Here is a 17,848-nt window from a genome sequence, read left to right on the forward strand (position 1 = left end):
CCCAGCTTCAACTCTCTCTGTCGGGCTTGTCATCTCTTGAGAACCGCACGGGAATGCATGACTTCACCTTCACTCCTTGTAGAAGAAGACATCTTAGGGGAAATTCAAAGAACGGTGCAGTGATGTGACAGGGGTCACCTAGGAGGAGGAGGAGTGGTGGGGGAACCAGGGCCATCAAGAGTGGAGGGGTGTGTGGGGGGGCTCCAACCAGGTCTCACCCGTGCTGAGATACCGAGACACGGAGGAAACCCCGAGGATCACGGCCTCTTGCCTGGATGACACCGGCGGACACCGGCCAACACTACATCTCTTAGCTAGCGTCCGCTAAGCTAACCAATGTCTTTCAATAACTGGGATTAAATGTTGCAAATGGATTTTTGGATGTATGCATTGCAGCGAGTGCGCAGGACTTGTTAGGGGTTCTTTTCGCCGCCGGATGGACGCCGCGGAGCCGCTCTGCTTCGGGCCGTGATTGACAGTTAAAGAGCTAAAGGCTCCCCAGGTGAGAGCAACTGGACGGCTAATGCTAACGTGCACTAGTTACGATTTACATCGATAAAACATTGTCATTGTATTAAACGGCGATTTACACGCACATACGAGCTCTAAGAACACTTTTAAACTTTCTGCTAAGTGCTCGTCAAGCATCGACACTTTTTTCAGTTTGTTGTCAATATCGAAGATGTAATTAGCATGCTAAATTTCGTAACTGTACTAGTGTTGCACTGTACTGTACAGCAAGTGGCTAACGTAAGCGTGGCTGTCATCGATGTCACGGCGTTATTTTTTTAATGTCAAACAATAAGTGTCACTCAAACGGGTTCAAATTTTACATTAAAGTTTGAGGGTATGTATTGCAAGTTTCCATATCTCTGCCTTGCTTGGTCATAATGGTCGACTGATTAAATGTCACTCAATACGACGCAATTGGTAGTTTTGATTATATCAGTATACAATTCTCACAACAGCTAATTTGTCGTCATATGGTGTTTAATTTTAACGATTCGTGCATCTAAAGAGAATTTAGAAACATGGATAGGTAGTGGCTAAAAAAAAGTCTACACACCCCTGCTCAAATGTCAGGTTATTGTGAGATAAGAAATGAGACCTATATTATTTGACACCACTAACGTAACCGGTATGACTCAGTGGGAAGAACATAAAATCTTTTCAACATGAGAAATAAAAATGAAGGACAAAGCAGTTAAGTGTGTAATACAAATCTGCCTTGATTGGAAGTTTCTCCGAATAACCCAAAATAAAGTTGAAATCTTTCAATATGCTTTACCTTCCATTTGTCATATGTGTTAACTTTTTTTGCATCCAGTTCAGACAGACAGTAGATTCTTCTTCACGGGCAATCACATTCTACAGTCACATTTTGAGCAAAGAGCAGAGTTTTTGGTAATATTTTTAAGGGTATGTTGGTGCCACTCTCAAAAAAAAAAAAAAAAAAAAAAAAACAATTAAAATCCCATCAAATAAAAAAAAAATCAATTAAAATCCCATATCCATTTGAAAGTCTTTGCAAGTGCAAGCACTGTTGGTCAGATTGCACTGGGCGGGCAAGTTCAGCAAGTTGCTGACTTGGAAGCCGAATCGACATGCGAGTTTAATTGTTTGCTAGGTTGTTTGTTTTGGCTTTCGTTCTCAAGGCACGATGGAAGGACTTCACAGCCAGGCTCTAGGCTTGGACCCTCGCCGGCAGGAATTGCTGGAAGCTCGCTTCACTGGAGTCGCCGTCACCAAGGTGAGTGGACCCAATGCCCCCAAAGAAATGTTTTTTCTTTTTTTTCCATCTACACGTGCTTCAATGTTACATAATTGAATACAGCCCCTGATCTCAGCACTAATTTTGCCAGTGTGTCTCTCATATTTTGGTTACTCTGTTTTCTTAGCAACACAAGAGGTGCGCAATGAAGCCACACATAGAAGCATAACTCTAGCAAATAGAATAGCACACATCTGTTCTGTTCTAAGTATAAGTAGCAGATGACTAATGGATCTAATGTCTTGTCCTGTGTTCTGCTTTCCAGATCAACAGTGAATCATCCAGCCAGTCACTGTGCAGCGTGGGGTCCCTTAGCGACAAGGAAGTGGAGGTTAGTTCGGCCTGTGGAATCACAAGGCACTTTGTCGCTCATTCCTGTGTCGTACATTACGGCGTGATGTCTGCTTTATTTGGGTACGCAGATAGTACAGCGAGCCAAAATGAGACCTATACAAAAAGAGTTTGTTAGTTATCAGGGTTACATAACCAATAGCCATATTACTTGGTTCAAACAAGGGCTTCAGCTGTCAAATATTTTTAGAATCAATTATTCTACCGATTAGCCCATCAATTGGGGCTGCACTTGATTGTTTTAATAATCAATTAATCCAATGGTTGTCAAATGGGGGTATGTGAAGGCAAATCTAATGTAATGCTTTTAATGCAATGGCAGGAACAGTGCGTTTTCTTTTCAAACTTAGGGCAAATTAATTGGAACATGAAGTAACTTATTAAATTGTGTTTTAGTAACTTTTTGTGACACTATACCTTTTTTTTGAGTTTTCCTTTTTATTCAATCCATCTTTTGCAAATGTAGCTTCAAAGTTGAATAAATCAAACAAGTGGCATAGCACTTGTTTTAGATTTTCCTAGTAATATTATAATAATATTTGACAGGGGGTTTCTTCATTGGAAAAGGCTTCAGAACCACTGAATTGATCTGATTATTTTATCAAACGATGGATCGGATAAAGTTTAATTTGCATCTGTTTCTTTAAAAACATAACATTGATTGAAATTAACAGTGCAAGTAAACTAAGATTCACTTACTGGTTTGGTCTGTAAAGTATCAGAAAAAAAGGTAATAAAATGTCAGTGTTTTTTTTTCTTTTTTTTCCCAAAGTAGAAGCAAATATTTGCAAATGTTTTATTTTGATTCAACACGAAGATAATAAGTGTTTACATGGAAAACTGCAAGATTTAGATCGAACTGGGTCTCAAATCATCAAAAAATGGTTATCAATTAATAATTGGTTTTGGATTAATCAATTAATCATTGCAGCTCAACCATCAATTTCAAAGAATGTTTTGATCAATATCATTGCTTGAAAAACACAAAATAAATATCTTTGTTGTTTTTAATTGGTCCGCATTTGTAGGTAAACAAAATTTGAGATGAGCCGCTTAAGTATAAATGCGAGTGTAATTTACCACTGTGTGTGTGTGTTGTGTGTGTTGTCCTCTAAGTGTTTGAAGAACCAATTCCCACTTGATTGTAAGTGCAAAATGTGTCTTATCCATTAGAACTAAGGTGACAATGTTTGTTTTCAGACACCAGAGAAGAAGGCCGAGCAGAGAAGCAGAAAGCGAAAAATCGACCCGTGTGACACCAACAGTCAAGGTAAATGATCTAATCTGCGAGTGAATCAACCACGCGCAATATATGGCCGGCTCATCAACTATAATTACACTCACGATAAATAGTTCAATCAAAAATGAATTCTGAAATATTTATTGACTTTTCTACATTCCTTCTTATTTGCCTTGCAGGAAAAGGACGACACAAATCGAGTGATTATTTTGAGGTGAGCGCTATTATGAGTGACTCTTGCCTTGGAGCTTTTACTTCCTTTCTCACGTTTTAACACTTCCTGTCTTCTTTCTCTTTTCATTTCTCCCTGACTTGAAAACTCGCACGCACTGTGCGGCCAGTTTGCTGGCAGCAGCGGTTCGGGCACCAGCCCGGCCCGTGGCGTCCCTGTACTGGTGCGCTGCTGCTCTTCCCAGCACTCGCTGTCTTATCCCTTGGTGAGACTTGGCTTGGCCCCTTGCTAGGATGGCAACCCAAACAGCCAAGATTTCACAAATTATATTATTGAACAAGCAACGGTTGAATCACGAGGATTTTTTTTTTTTAGGCGCATTCTTCTTCTTGCCGCAAATAAAGATGAGCTACCTTACAAAGGAAAGTCAGTGTTGCTAGCTTAGCAATGTGGTTGCTGTATCTACTAAGGGTTAGCTACCAATAACCGTTGATGCAATGACATTTTGTCAAAGAAAAAAAATCAAAGAAGAAGCACTTATTTTCCTATCTGTAAAGAAAAAAAAATCCATTAATCTTGGGGAATTTATGCTAATTAATTCTGAGAGACGAGCCTGCTTGACGGAAACCATTTGAAAGCTTGTCTGGATGCAAATGTCCAAGGGGAAAAACACATCAAAAATTTTGAATGATGTTCTTATCATTTGTATTTTTTTCTGTACAAAAAAAGGATTAAAAATAATATATATATATATATATATATATATATATATATATATATATATATATATATATATATATATATATATATATATATATATATATATATGTAAAATAAAAATATTTTGAAGCCGTAATCCTCTTGAAGCCATAATCCTCAATCTTATCATAACGTTATTGTATGTACATTATTTTCTGTTTATTTTCTCATTTTTGTTTTGGATGAAAAAAAAAACTATATAAACTTTTTTATTTCTTTTCACTGCCATCCTGTTTTTTTTAATAAATATTGCAGAACAGTTTTACAGGAGTATTTTAAATTTCTGGCTATAATATGTTTTTGTATGTGTGTTTTCTAGTTCCAGCAGAGCAGTCCTTCGTCAGCAGGTTCGGCCCACACCGACTCGTCATCGTGTAGTTCTGTCAAGATGGCGCCCACGCATTTTTGCTCCCACAAAGCCACCCAGGTATTGAGGCGACATCGGCGTGTTCCATTTTCAGCCCAACATATGACACATTATTGCTCATTTGAGACCAGAACTTTCCTTTTTTTTTTTTAATCCGTTTTTCTGCGACTGAATCCCGAAAGCGTTTATGGACATTGTTGCTTTACAAACCTTTTCCCCTAACATAGTAATTTAATTTTCCTACAGAATTCTACACATAACACCCCATAATTAAAGATTGAAACAAAAATATATTAGAATTACTGATGACTTTTTTATTCGCTGTTATTCTGCATTAAAATAATAACACCCCATCAAGATTAAAACAAAAATAGATTTGAATGAGCAGAAACACTGATGAATTCTTTTTACTAGCTGCTATGCTGCATTAAAATAACCCACCTGACATGATGAGGACATGTCTAGAATCCAGGACACCACGATGACTGAACCGAACGTGATGAACGTGTTTTTGCTGTCCTTGCCAAAGTCTGAGCTGACACTGCTGAAGTTGACGGCAATGGAGAGGAACAAGAACTCCGACCTGGAGAAAAAAGAAGGACGGATAGATGACCTGCTGAGGGTAAGTGGTAGCCGATTGTATTTTGAAAAGTAAATAATTGTTTTTGTTTTCGTCAATATTGCAATTTGATATGCGAATATTTTTTTTCAAGGTCATCATCCAGTGTGTTTTAAAAAAACGCAGGCAATACATTAATTTGCATTCCGAACCACATTCAACTCATGATATTTAAATCTCGTGGTGTTTTAGGTTAGACTTTGCTAAAATGAAAGAAAATTAACCATAAATAAACAGGAAGGATAGCTAACAGAGTAGTGATTGTCAAACGGAGCCTCATGAAGATCTTGTGAGATTTTTAATTTAATTTAGGGAAATTTAATTCATCCAGTGCCATGGATGAAAATTCTCGTCTTTTAAAATAGTAATAACAATAATAAATGATAAAATTCTGGTCAAATATATATTTTATTTTTATGGAGAGGGGCTGACACCCTTGACAAATGCTTACCTAATATAAGCCAAATGAGCACTGTAGTGATAACTGTGACCATTGGATGGCAGTCTTTCCACACCTATAAAAAAGACATTACCTCCATGCAATTCAAAGTAAGGAATGGAAATCAATATTTCATACGATAGCACCTATATTTACGTAGACATAGCACACAATATTCTGTTAGTCTTGAAAGGTACTCACCTTTTTACTCAAATGCTCAAAAATACTGGCCCTCTTAAGGTTTTTTTATTCCAATAACGCTTGGCACTGAAAGAGTTAATATCTTTCCATTTCTCCAGTTTTTATTTAAAAACCAAGAGCACCACTCAGAGGGGTAAAAAAAATACACAGTTGCCTCATGAATCTTCAATTTCCCACCGCTGCAACCAATCATTAAAAGCAATGACTTAATATCTGATGTTTTTGCAGGCCAACTGCGACTTGCGGCGCCAGGTGGAAGAACAGCAGAAGATGTTGGAGCGCTTCAAGGAGCGCCTCAACAAGTGCGTCACCATGAGCAAGAAGCTTCTCGTTGAAAAGGTTCGTGGTGCACATACAATGATGCCTTGACTTACGAGTGATCCAACTTACATGTATTTTAAGTACAAGCCATCGCTTGGTCACTTGGAACCTTCTTCAGATACGCCACAGCTCAGGTGAAGTGAATCAAAAAGATGTAGCAATTATGGTACTGTAATGCTTTTACATTCCATCGAATGAAAGTGAGTTAGGACCACTAGGAAAAAAGGCTTGACAGGATTTTTATTTTTCTCTCAGAATCTTGACAATTTCTCATGTACGAAACCTCTCAGTTGAGATTTTATTTTCAATTCCGGCTTTACAGTGCTCATTCTGTCCTTCAAGATCAAATTTTCACTCATCAGATTTCTGGCATTTTCAGAATTCTGACTTCAAAAATCAAAATTCTGACTCAACTCTAACTTCAATCATGAAATTCTGACTTGTGAGTATTCTGTTCGAGAAAAGCTTCTACAAGTTTGACTTCAAACTGAAGTTCGACTTCAGAATTCTCACTTGAGTCAGAACTCTTAACAATAAAGTGAGAGTTCTCACTTTAAAATCTGAATCCTCACTTTATTCAGAATTCCAAGGATTCAGGTTTTCAATTTAAAGTCAGAATAGTCACGTTAAAGTTTAAAATTTGAAAATCTCACTTTAAAATCTGAATTTTGACTATTCTCAATTTTCTGACTTTAAATTCAAGGAAAAATAGAGAACTTATTAATCGGAATTCTCCGTTGAAAGTCAAAATTTACACAAAAAAATCTGACTCGGGACTTAAAAATTAAATTCTGAGGATCAAGTGAGAATTTTGACTTGAAAGTAAGAGTTTTGACTTTCAAGTCAGAACTTCGACCATTACATTTATATATGACTTATTGTTACATTTACACACTTTATGTACGCATGCCAAAGTTCTTACACTGTTTTACAATGTTGAGTTTACACATTTATCATAGTGAGAATTATGGCATTAAAGCCTCTTTCGATCAATTATATTTTGCAGTAGAATACAAACCTTTGCTGTAGCATCAGTTACACAGATTTGTGCATCGTGGCTCTGATGCTGCCCCCGATAAATTTTATTTAAGAGTTTGGTCGCGGGATGAGACAAATCCTAATTAATTGTCAAGATATCATTTTATCTGCATTCAGGATCACTTAAATTCCTTTTTTTTTTCTCTCCAAATGTTAGTCGAAGCATGAGAAGAGGGCGTGTCGCGACAAGAGCATGCAGGACCGTCTTCGTCTGGGCCACTTCACCACGGTTCGACACGGCGCCTCCTTCACCGAGCAGTGGGCCGACGGAATGGCCTTTCAGAATCTCATCAAGTCAGCGCACGGCCGCCGCCGACGACGCCTTTTACGTATCGGGCGAAGCTTTGTCGCCGATTTGCAAGTTGTGCACTCTTTTAGGCAACAAGAGCGCATCAACTCCCAGCGTGAGGACATCGAGAGGCAGAGGAAGCTGCTGGGGAAACGGAAGCCTCCTCCCGTGTCTCCAATGCAGCCGCCCAGCACTGAGCACAACAAACGAAAGAGCAGGAGCAACGGCCAGGAGAATGAAGCGTGAGTCTCATGTTTTACTGGCTAGTTTAGGATTATGTATGCAGTAATCCCTCGCTGTATCGCGGTTCATCTTTCACGGGTTTGCCGCTTCACGGATTTTTTTTACAGTGTGGATATTTTTTACAGCGCTTTGCGGGGCTTTACTGTTGTCTCGAAATAAAATATTGACGCTGTTCTGTATTGGTTTTTCAGTTGTCAATTTATTACAAAAGGCAAGAGAATCAAAAGCTTACTTTCGTCTCTCCTTTGCGCAAAACTCAGCGCACACACACAAACGTGCTAGTAAGCACATTGATTGACAGCTTGGTCTCGTTGAGCCAATCACGTGACTCGTAGGCGTGCCGAGAGGAAACGCACACGTCTGTGTTTCTACCGAGAGCAACGGAGAAATGCACAGCTTTGGAAATCTGACTTTTACCTAGATTTCTTTTGTAATAAATTGAAATTTCAAGTGTATTGTTATGATATAAGAGGCTTCGTTTCAATTCGATGTCCGGGCATATCCGTTTATAAAAATCTTCTTGCTCAGAAAAAGAAAGAGCTTGAAAACCTACTCATAACAATGTGCGGAAGAGGCATAGCTGGGACTGTGAAATACGCGAGTGGCAATGTTTCCAATTTTGTATTACTATATTAAAATGATTGTTTTAAACAAATTTGGGGCTTTAAAACAGGTTTGGATTTTTGGTTTTATTCAATAGTTTAGTATTGCATTGTAAAACAATAAAAAAATAAAGCTGGCTACTTCACGGATTTCACTTTGCGCATGTTATTTTTGGAACGTAACCCCCGCGATAAACGAACTGTATCCCTTTTTATTTTTATGACATCTTTGGGGTCAAATCTGACACTACTTCTTCCTCCTCAGGCTGTCACTAGCAGAGTATCACGAGCAAGAGGAGATATTCAAACTTCGGATCGGTCATCTAAAAAAGGTAACTCGGCTCTTTGAAAAAAATCAAAATGCAAGTCAGAAGAGACGCTGAAGCAGCGCTATGTTGAATTTGTACGTCCTTGCAGGAAGAGGCGGAGATCCAGACAGAGTTGGAGCGGTTGGAGCGAGTTCGGAACCTGCACATACGGGAGCTGAAGAGAATTCACAACGAGGACACTTCGCAGTAAGTCTCGTCCGTTTCAGTTGCCGGATGGAACATTCCAGACACTTTCTTAAAGCGGTCTCGCTGTAGATTTAAAGACCACCCGACGCTCAACGACAGATATCTGCTCTTACATCTGCTTGGAAGGGGGGGCTTCAGTGAAGTTTATAAGGTTCAGTGAGCACTTTACTAATAATGTTAAATGACTTCATATTTTTCTTGTAGAATCTTTATGGTTTGCTTTTTTTCCCCCCTCCAGGCTTTTGATGTAACCGAGCAAAGATATGTGGCCGTTAAAATCCACCAGCTCAACAAGAGTTGGCGGGAGGAGAAGAAGCAGAACTACCACAAGTGAGTCCAAAGCTGACATTTTGGAGATATCTTATCAACTCAGCTCAGGCATTATTAAAAGAGAGGCCATTATTTGCACAAATAGTAGCCCATACAGTACCACAGAGTATTTAGCAAATGCAGGTAAATGCAAAAACAAGTCTCGAGTCAACTAAAATGTAAATTTGTGTACCTTAGTGTTTAAAACAAGCAGCTCTTAATGCAAATATGTTGTACTTAAAAGGTAAACTATAACTGAAATGTAGTAGTTTAAAAATATTAAGAACATCTCATTGGAACAATCTATAATCCCAAAACACTTCTAATATTATTTCGAGCTTATGTTTCACCATGAAAGAGTCCTTATAGGTTTAGCTTTAGTTTATAAAAAAAAAAAAAAAAGGACACTGGTGTATACATTGACAATTTTCTTTAATTTCTTCTATCCAACATAAATGAAAGTATCCAATGTGTTTGTTTTTGTTTTTTGTTTAGGCACGCCTGCCGAGAGTACAGAATCCACAAAGAACTGGATCACCCCCGGATAGTCAAATTGTATGACTACTTCTCGCTTGACACGGATTCGTAAGTATTTTCACAGTGTTTTCATGATTAAATTATTTTTTTTAGTACAGTACAGTAAAGCCAAATAAATAACAAGTTTATCCCATATAGATAGCGTCCCCAAATAGACAAAATAACACCTGCAGCTCACATGCACATGTGACTATACATCATAAAGAAAATTATATTTTTGATTCGCTAATTAAAATATTCCACTTCTGAACACATTTGCGAGCTGCAACGTAAAAAATGCTCTGCACCATTTGAAATGTTTATGTTTTTGGTGTGATTCGCGCAGGTTCTGCACTGTGCTGGAGTACTGCGAGGGCAACGACTTGGACTTCTATTTGAAGCAAAACAAGCTGATGACCGAAAAAGAAGGCCGCTCCGTCGTCATGCAGATTGTCAATGCCCTCAAGTACCTCAATCAGATCCGGCCGCCCATCATTCACTATGACCTCAAGCCAGGTATTCACTATTTATTATTAATGGGAAAATGAAGCGTCATTAAGCACCTGAGTTATTGTTATTATTTATTTTTATTAACCAACTAGATGGGGCTCTTGATAAACAGTATTAAATCTCCCTTCTCTATTTGAACCAAGAGTGCCATCTAGAGGAATCTAAAGAGCGCTTTATTAAGCTTGGTTTGTCCTTCACAAGTACAGTGGACCCCTGTGTTACAGCGTGTTGCGACAAGGAATACTGAGTTTTTTTTATACCTTCTTTATGTTATTTTCACGGTTTTGCAACAAAAACAACTGTCATGACCCTAGGGGCTTGGCTGAATTTGTATTGTTTTGGTTCCATCTGCAGGCGTTTTTAAATAATTGCACTTATTTTCTGAGTGGTTTTGTTTTCCTACTGCCCCTCTTCATATTCCATTTCAGGAAACATCCTGTTGGTGAACGGCTCCGCTTGCGGTGAAATCAAAATCACCGACTTTGGCCTGTCCAAGATCATGGACAGCGACAGCGACAGCGCATCAGATGGCATGGAGCTGACCTCGCAGGGGGCGGGCACCTACTGGTACTGAGCTTCCTCACGGCACAAGGGCGAGAAGGGCGTCATATGTAAACGCACGTGCCGTGTAATCTCCAGGTACCTTCCCCCGGAGTGCTTCGTGGTTGGCAAGGAGCCTCCTAAAATATCCAACAAAGTCGACGTTTGGTCGCTTGGAGTCATCTTTTATCAGAGCTTATATGGACGCAAGGTAACAGGAATGCTGCTGCGATGTTTTTCATTCTCTCATTTTCTCACTCACTTCGAACTAGACCACAATAAATCTTAAAATCTTTTTGTTTTAAAATGTATTATCATTACAAGTCTTTTCCCTGTTATCATCTCGTAATCTGAATTTTTGTTTTAAACATGACTTTATTCTCATTTTATTATTTTATTATTATTTTTAGTGCGACTAAGATTTCATCAAATTCTTAGAATAAGACTGCATTGTTCAATATCGACCAATTAGTATTATTAGTGATTAAAAACAGAACTGCACTATGCTAAACTATATTTTGTTTCTCTTAAAAATGTGACTATTCACATATACTCACAAAAAAAACTTATTATGAAAATACACCATTATTTTGTAATTTTATATTTTTTGGTTAAAAGCATATTTTATCATTTCTTTGAATACTGTGCTCCTCAAATGGGGGTACATAAATTCACTTCTAAGGGTACCTAAGTGGGGGCGCACGGATATCACATGATTTATCTTCTGGAGTTGCTAATAAATATATATAGCGGTACTACTATGAATGCCGTTCCAAAGTTTAATAAATCAAACATGGAATTAATAATAGTATTGTTAGGTTCCAATTCATAAGATACATCTTCATCTTCCAAATTTAGGACATCTTTCTCTGAAAATGAAACCATATTCAAGTAAGTTTTTGATTCTTCATAGGCCTTTTGTAACGTGAATAAGATTCACACCATTTTTTCCCTCATTAACAAAATAAATAAGACCAGAAATGCTAAACAACCATAGATGTTCTCATGTAACTTTTTTTTTTCTTTTACTCCAGCCATTTGGTCATAACCAATCCCAACAGGACATCCTCCAAGAGAACACTATACTCAAAGCTACCGAGGTGCAGTTCCCCCCAAAACCTGTCGTCACCCCAGAAGCAAAAGTACGTCACAAATACATCAATATAGTTTTTCCAAACCTTTTTGAAACCATATTGTATGGCTTTGGCCCATGCGGTAATTATATGTCATGCCTTCACAGACTTTCATCCGTCGCTGCCTCGCTTATCACAAGGAGGACCGAGTGGACGTGCTCCAGTTATCGCGGGAACCTTATCTCATGCCCACCATCCGAAAGACCCTCGCCGGCAGCGGCGCCGCCGGCGGCAATGCCGGCGCGCCGCCCGCCGCCCCTCCCTTCCCTTCCACCTCAAGCTGCTACGGAAACAGCGCCTCCAACTGAAGTCTCGCGCTGGACGTAGGGTGTCGTCGTCCAAAACGTTGTGTGCCGTTGCCCGTACGCATGCACTAATGCTTCGACTCGTTTTAGGGGGCCTTATAAAACTCCCGATCGTGCATTGTTTACATATGTAAACATCCTTCTATACTGAAAGTAAATAGAACTCACAAATCAACAAGGGAAAAAAAAGTAGAGCATCTGATTAATTGTTGTGCCTGTTACTATATGGCATAAATAGTAGTGATGCACAAACTAAGCTTCATGGAGCACTTGTGATAGATGCCGGGGAAATTGCATTCATTTCCACTCCTCTAGTGTTCATTTTTAAACCAAGAGCACCATTTAGGGGAGTCAGAGTTTCAAAGATGCTTCATGAAGCTTCATTTTCATCTATTTATTCCTGCAGCACAGAGGTTTGGAATCGTTGCTTTAAAGCACCAAAAATTTGAACAAGCGACACTCATCTGTCCAGTGGAAGATTTTTTGAGGAGTGTGGCTACTAGTCTTTGAAGAAGGCATTGCAAGTATTAACCCCCCTGCAGTGAGTTTTTTTTTTTTTTGGAAGGGCTTCAGTGACGGAAGACCAAAGTAGAGAAGCAGGTGGGGCAGATTATTTTCAATATTGAACTGGAAGCTCTCAGCTAATGTGATTATGAAATATTCTACCATGTAACCCCTGCTACAAATTATGCTTTTCAGAGGAAAGGCCGGGGTCTCTTATGAGTGAATGAGTGTTGTGAAAAGAGGATATATTCTCAGCAGAAGTAATTATAGTATGTAACTAATAAAATAAATATTTGGTTACCCCATTTTGGTTGTTTTGATACCTGAACATCATTCTTAACAGATACAGGTACTGCAGGCTTTTGGGATCACAGTGTTTTAAAAAAAAAAAATTCTCCAATTGTGAGGGATGGACTGTAAACTCACTTTTGTCTCCTCATTGGTGTTTCAAGACATTTATAAAACTCATACATTCCTGCCTTCTGAAAGTCTGACCGACAGTAATTTTGATTTATAGTATTGTTCTTTCATAGTGTTTCATACTTGACATTTAAATTAGTAGATACCTGAAGTTAACACTTTTAAAGTGATCTACTATTGGCTATCAGATATTTTAAAACAAATGGAAACCCGTATTCGTCAAAATTCTAAATATTAGCGCAGATAATTGATCTATCTGAACAGGGAATTAAATTTACATTTTCATACATGAATTTTAAGCTTTTGCTACACAAAAATTTGCCCACCGAAACCCCGATGACAGGTAATTTTAAAGAATCGTCATCTATAACAAGTAATGATGGCTAATGCTTTATGAAACATTTGCGATGTTTTTGACTCTTCTAGATGGCACTTTTGTGTCAAAGAAGACAGAAGAAATAGAAAACTTTTCCATTGCACTACTGTTTTATCTTTACACTGAGTACGACTCGGATGAGTGAAAACATCACTACAATATAGCATTGTCTCTCAATTTTTTTCCTATTGTTCTAAGTTGTAATTTTAAATGGATACATTTCTCGTTCTAGTTAATCAAATCTCTACCGGGAGTCAAACTTTATTATAACATTAGTCCTTTCATACATGATACTCAAACGTGCATCAACATTTCTTGCCATAATTTGTCATTGATATCTTCCAACTTCAATATCTGTAATTTTGTAACTATAATATTGATAGAATGAGAGTGTTACAGTGAAAGTTAGACATTCAAGTCTGGTGCAAAGAATATCTTGGGCCTTCTCCAACAGTTCCATGCCCGCGTTTATTTCTCGCGCCCTTTCTGTGGCTTTTGTTTTCCTATCTGTTGTAGAACTGCGAGGTGACCCAGGCCAGCCCCCACTTGAGGTTGGTGAGCATGAACTTGAGCGCTTTTGTCCACTGCTCCTCCGAGTTGAACTGAGTCTTGATGGAGTACGAGCCGCCGCTGCCGCCCGTGTCTTCGATCTTGCCTTTCTCCACATCCATCCTGATGCCACACGCACAAACATCAAGTTTTTAAACTATCTATAGTCACATTTGGATTTGAAGTATTGTTTCTCTTGCATTGGTGCAGGTGTTGCTATTTTAGTGTTTGATCATCTAACCTGTATGGGAGGCAGAAGCCGGTGTCGCCTTTTTCCACCTCGTCTTTGAACTGCTGCACGCAGTCGAGGAAGGCCACCATAGCGTGGTCGAACTTATTGTCCCAGAAGAACCTCAGGCCGCCCGAACAGTACAGTGGAAGTTCCTTGAACCAAAAAAAATATATATATATCAGGAAAAATGAATGGGTTTGAAGCTGGACCAAAGAGTCTTATTACTTTTGACTTGTCTGTAAGGGACTCCAAGTAGGAATGATTTCCATAGGGCACAAGGCGATATCTGAGGATAGAGAATACGGAGTATTAGAGAAGGTCAAAACTGGTTCATTAAAATCTATTTAACAATTATTAAGAAATGATTTTACAAATAAAGTGCCAATCAGAATATACAGCTGTGAATTTAATGTCCTTTCAGATGATAAAGCATCACCCGGATCATAAATTATCATTCTAAATGCTAAAACATTCTGTTTATTCATCTGCAATCGGGAAACTTAACACAGTTAAAAAAAAAAAAAAAAAAAACATTAGAGCTTTCCTTTAGGGTATTTAACTTAAGTAGATTTTGATACTAACCCCCCCAAATAAAACCCAAAGAAAACACATATAACAGATATAGAGATGACCAAACACAGCTTAATGAAGCGCTTGTGATATTTTTTACTTAAAGCCAGGGAACATTTAATACAGTTCCACTGCACTTGTCTTTCTCTTTAAACCGAGAGCGCCATCTAGAGCAGGACAACACATATCACTGGTGCTTCATGAAGCTTCATTTCCCCATCTTTACAATAGATCCTGCACTTTAAAATTGAATCAACTTAATGGCAATATTCTATTATTCTAATTTGTAATTTCTAGTTCATGATTGAAAGACCGATTCAAGAAAACGTCTGATACAAGTCCCGCCTGCCTTTCTGCAACCGCTTTTGATGCTATTGGCCGGTTCATTGTTTTGAATTATTCCAAGCACCCAAGTGAGTTTTGACCTCTGGAAGCGCAGTCCCATCTTGTTTGCCAGAGCGTGCAGCAGCAGCACCGTCTGCCCCCAGGCCGCATTGATCTCGTTCCACTCAACTGGCACGCTGGGAAGGCGACCCAGACGGAAATTGTTGATGGTACCAAACTGGCCGCTGTGCCTGGATGGGACAGAAACATTCAAACATTGACATATTTTGCGGTTGCAGGATGTCTGACAGCGATGCTACCAGATGTGAAAGGTGGCATTGAAGACGTTGGTCTTCTTGAGTCGATCCAGTTGGATCTGGCAGTAACGCATCTGGTTGTCGACGCTTTTCAGCTCGTCGTCCAGCTCCAGCTGTTGACGTTTGAATTCGCTGTATTCCTTCTGATACCTGACACATAGAAAACACCAGTGAACCTAACCACTCAGGACTTGTATTTAAAAAAAAAAACAGCTATTAGGAAAGTAGTACTTCTTCTAGTGTTCTTCTGACACTTACTGTAGCTCCTCCGTCTCCAGTTGCTGGGCCTGCCCCCGGCTCTGGGCCAGTTCCTGGGCTACAGCTGCCCGTTGCTCCTCCACAGCCTCCAGCTGCTGCACCAGCGCCGCCTCCTCCTCCTTCAGGTGCTCCAGCTCGCCCAGCAGCGTCTCCTCATCCTCCACCTGCAGCTGCGACAGGAGCTCCAGGCATTGCCTAAACACAGAAAAAAAAAGCCCAAAAGATCTGCAATTGTTTTTCAATGCATAATGGCAAAAACGCCACGTTTTAGAACTTCATTTGTCATGGTATCTGTAGGAGTATTATGTTCAGCCACTCCGAGATAGACCCTATAACATAGTTTTTTTTCATTTCAGGGAGTCTGTCGTAAAATTGCATCACTAAAGACTCAGAATCCACATAACACTTAACTAAATAAAAGGTATACAATGTTTTGCAAAGGAGTCATTAACTCAATTTAGCACTACGTGACTTCACATTGCAGTTAATTTGCTCTTAATTTGAAAAGAAAAATATCCTGTCACGACGTTAAAAATAATTTATATTAGCTGATATTTGCGGAAACTCTGTTCAAGTCTCATGAACTTTTTGTGTCATAAACATACTTGAAAATACAGAATCACCACTTTTGTTATGACTCACTTATAATTCTGACATTCATTCTCTGTGATGTTGAGTTGCGTATCCAGGTGATCCAGCAGGGTGTCTGTACATTCCTCACACAACGGATGGTCCACGTCCGTCTGACCAGACATGATGTCAAATAAGTCACTCGTCACCTGCCAAGACAAACACAATCATTAAAATCAACATACATCACATATTGTCATTTAATCTAGCTATTTTGCAGGTTCATCACCTTGAGTCTGCGACTTAGATTTTCCATGGTGCCTCCATCTGAAGCATCTCCGATCAGTGTGAAGCTGTTGGCACTCTCTGTGGACATCATCCTGCTGACAAGGCCACCAGTGGGAAAAAAAAGCCATACTGTCTTGTTTGTCTGTGCAAGATTCAATGCACATTTTATAAGGTTTCTTAGTGCAGTCTATGTTAACAGTTGTTTTTAAAATAATTTAACTTTTTCATCTACATATTTACCTACATCTTCATCAAAAATATATATACAAATAATTAATTTCAAAAAGTAATATGTTCACCGTGCTGGGGGGATGTATTTTCTTGAGACGCCGTCTTGTTTGTTTTCCAGAAAGGTCTCCTAAAATTAATTTGCTTTAATTCTCGAGAATGAAAGGAATGCAACACCGTAGTGTACGGGGAAAGGGCCATCGATATTACCTCTGTTGTTGCGTCTCCGTCACCGCAGTCTGCCTGTTTGCTAGGTGTGACAGTCACCAATGGAGCTGAGAGAAGCCATGCACAAGCGTCACGTTATAATAGACACTAAATAACCGACACATTCGTGAATTGGATTAATGCATTACATCTTTATGTTCATCAATCCATACCTATCAGTTCGTGGATGGTGACTCGGTCCAGCACATTGAAAGACGTGTCCAGTTTGAGAGGCTGGCAGCAACGCTGACACACAAAGCTAACTTGCATCGTCGTGCTCGACGTCTTGGAAGCTTCCATTGCTCACTAAAAGAAAAAAGAAGGAAAACTTTATCGAAACGTGCGAGATCGTATAATGTCGCAAAATCAAGTTCTATTCGGAGTTGATGTATTTCCCCCAAAACTGCTAAGGTTAGCTCGTAGCTAAGCAACGGGAAGCTATTTAAGTGAATATAGATGCGCGGATACCTTATATAGGTTCAAATTCACGTAATACGTCCTTGTTGCAATCACAGCATGATAAATTCGACGACCACGCAATGGTAATGAGAAATACAAATGAATGTTAAAAAAAAAACACTTCGCGTGAGGGTCACTGTTTTTCACATCACTTCCGTATTGATGTTTACGTGTTCTTCTTCTTTTAATAGAACCGTAGAAAATAATAAGCGCGCCATCTAAGGACCAGGGGATAATATAAACATTGTACTGTTATAATTGGAGGACAAAAATAGATATGAATGCACTCATTTGAAGGAAAATGGA

At 39.0% G+C, this 17,848-nt stretch overlaps 2 protein-coding genes across 4 annotated transcripts; one reads left to right on the plus strand and one right to left on the minus strand.

The window, feature by feature from the left end:
* Positions 1–182: 182 nt before the first annotated feature.
* On the plus strand, positions 183–13,049 carry LOC148409409 (serine/threonine-protein kinase tousled-like 2). 2 transcript variants are annotated; one of them, XM_088438752.1, is made up of 21 exons: positions 183–502; positions 1,656–1,750; positions 2,037–2,102; positions 3,323–3,392; positions 3,542–3,576; positions 3,704–3,799; positions 4,613–4,720; positions 5,190–5,282; positions 6,148–6,258; positions 7,436–7,572; positions 7,657–7,809; positions 8,678–8,744; positions 8,830–8,927; positions 8,997–9,078; positions 9,166–9,257; positions 9,732–9,821; positions 10,099–10,268; positions 10,691–10,829; positions 10,902–11,013; positions 11,837–11,944; positions 12,043–13,049. In XM_088438752.1, the coding sequence occupies exons 2-21, from the start codon at positions 1,661–1,663 to the stop codon at positions 12,241–12,243; spliced, it is 2,118 nt and encodes a 705-aa protein (XP_088294878.1). In that variant the 5' UTR covers positions 183–502; positions 1,656–1,660; the 3' UTR covers positions 12,244–13,049. The 2 variants fall into 2 exon arrangements, with proteins under 2 accessions (XP_088294878.1, XP_088294879.1); XM_088438753.1 differs by lacking the exon at positions 3,704–3,799 and having other exon boundaries at positions 184–502.
* A 736-nt stretch (positions 13,050–13,785) lies between these two features.
* On the minus strand, positions 13,786–17,724 carry becn1 (beclin 1, autophagy related). 2 transcript variants are annotated; one of them, XM_088438755.1, is made up of 12 exons: positions 17,552–17,724; positions 17,257–17,389; positions 17,087–17,151; positions 16,948–17,006; positions 16,650–16,740; positions 16,433–16,569; positions 15,791–15,985; positions 15,536–15,682; positions 15,317–15,466; positions 14,547–14,607; positions 14,331–14,473; positions 13,786–14,212 (listed from the first exon to the last, which is right to left on the minus strand). In XM_088438755.1, the coding sequence occupies exons 2-12, from the start codon at positions 17,381–17,383 to the stop codon at positions 14,044–14,046; spliced, it is 1,344 nt and encodes a 447-aa protein (XP_088294881.1). In that variant the 5' UTR covers positions 17,384–17,389; positions 17,552–17,724; the 3' UTR covers positions 13,786–14,043. The 2 variants fall into 2 exon arrangements, with proteins under 2 accessions (XP_088294881.1, XP_088294880.1); XM_088438754.1 differs by having other exon boundaries at positions 16,650–16,743.
* Between the last annotated feature and the right edge of the window lie 124 nt (positions 17,725–17,848).

Source organism: Hippichthys cyanospilos, chromosome 17 (assembly GCF_059441005.1).
Source record: "Hippichthys cyanospilos isolate Australia breed blue-spotted pipefish chromosome 17, RoL_Hcya_1.0, whole genome shotgun sequence".
Lineage (NCBI taxonomy): Eukaryota > Metazoa > Chordata > Actinopteri > Syngnathiformes > Syngnathidae > Hippichthys > Hippichthys cyanospilos.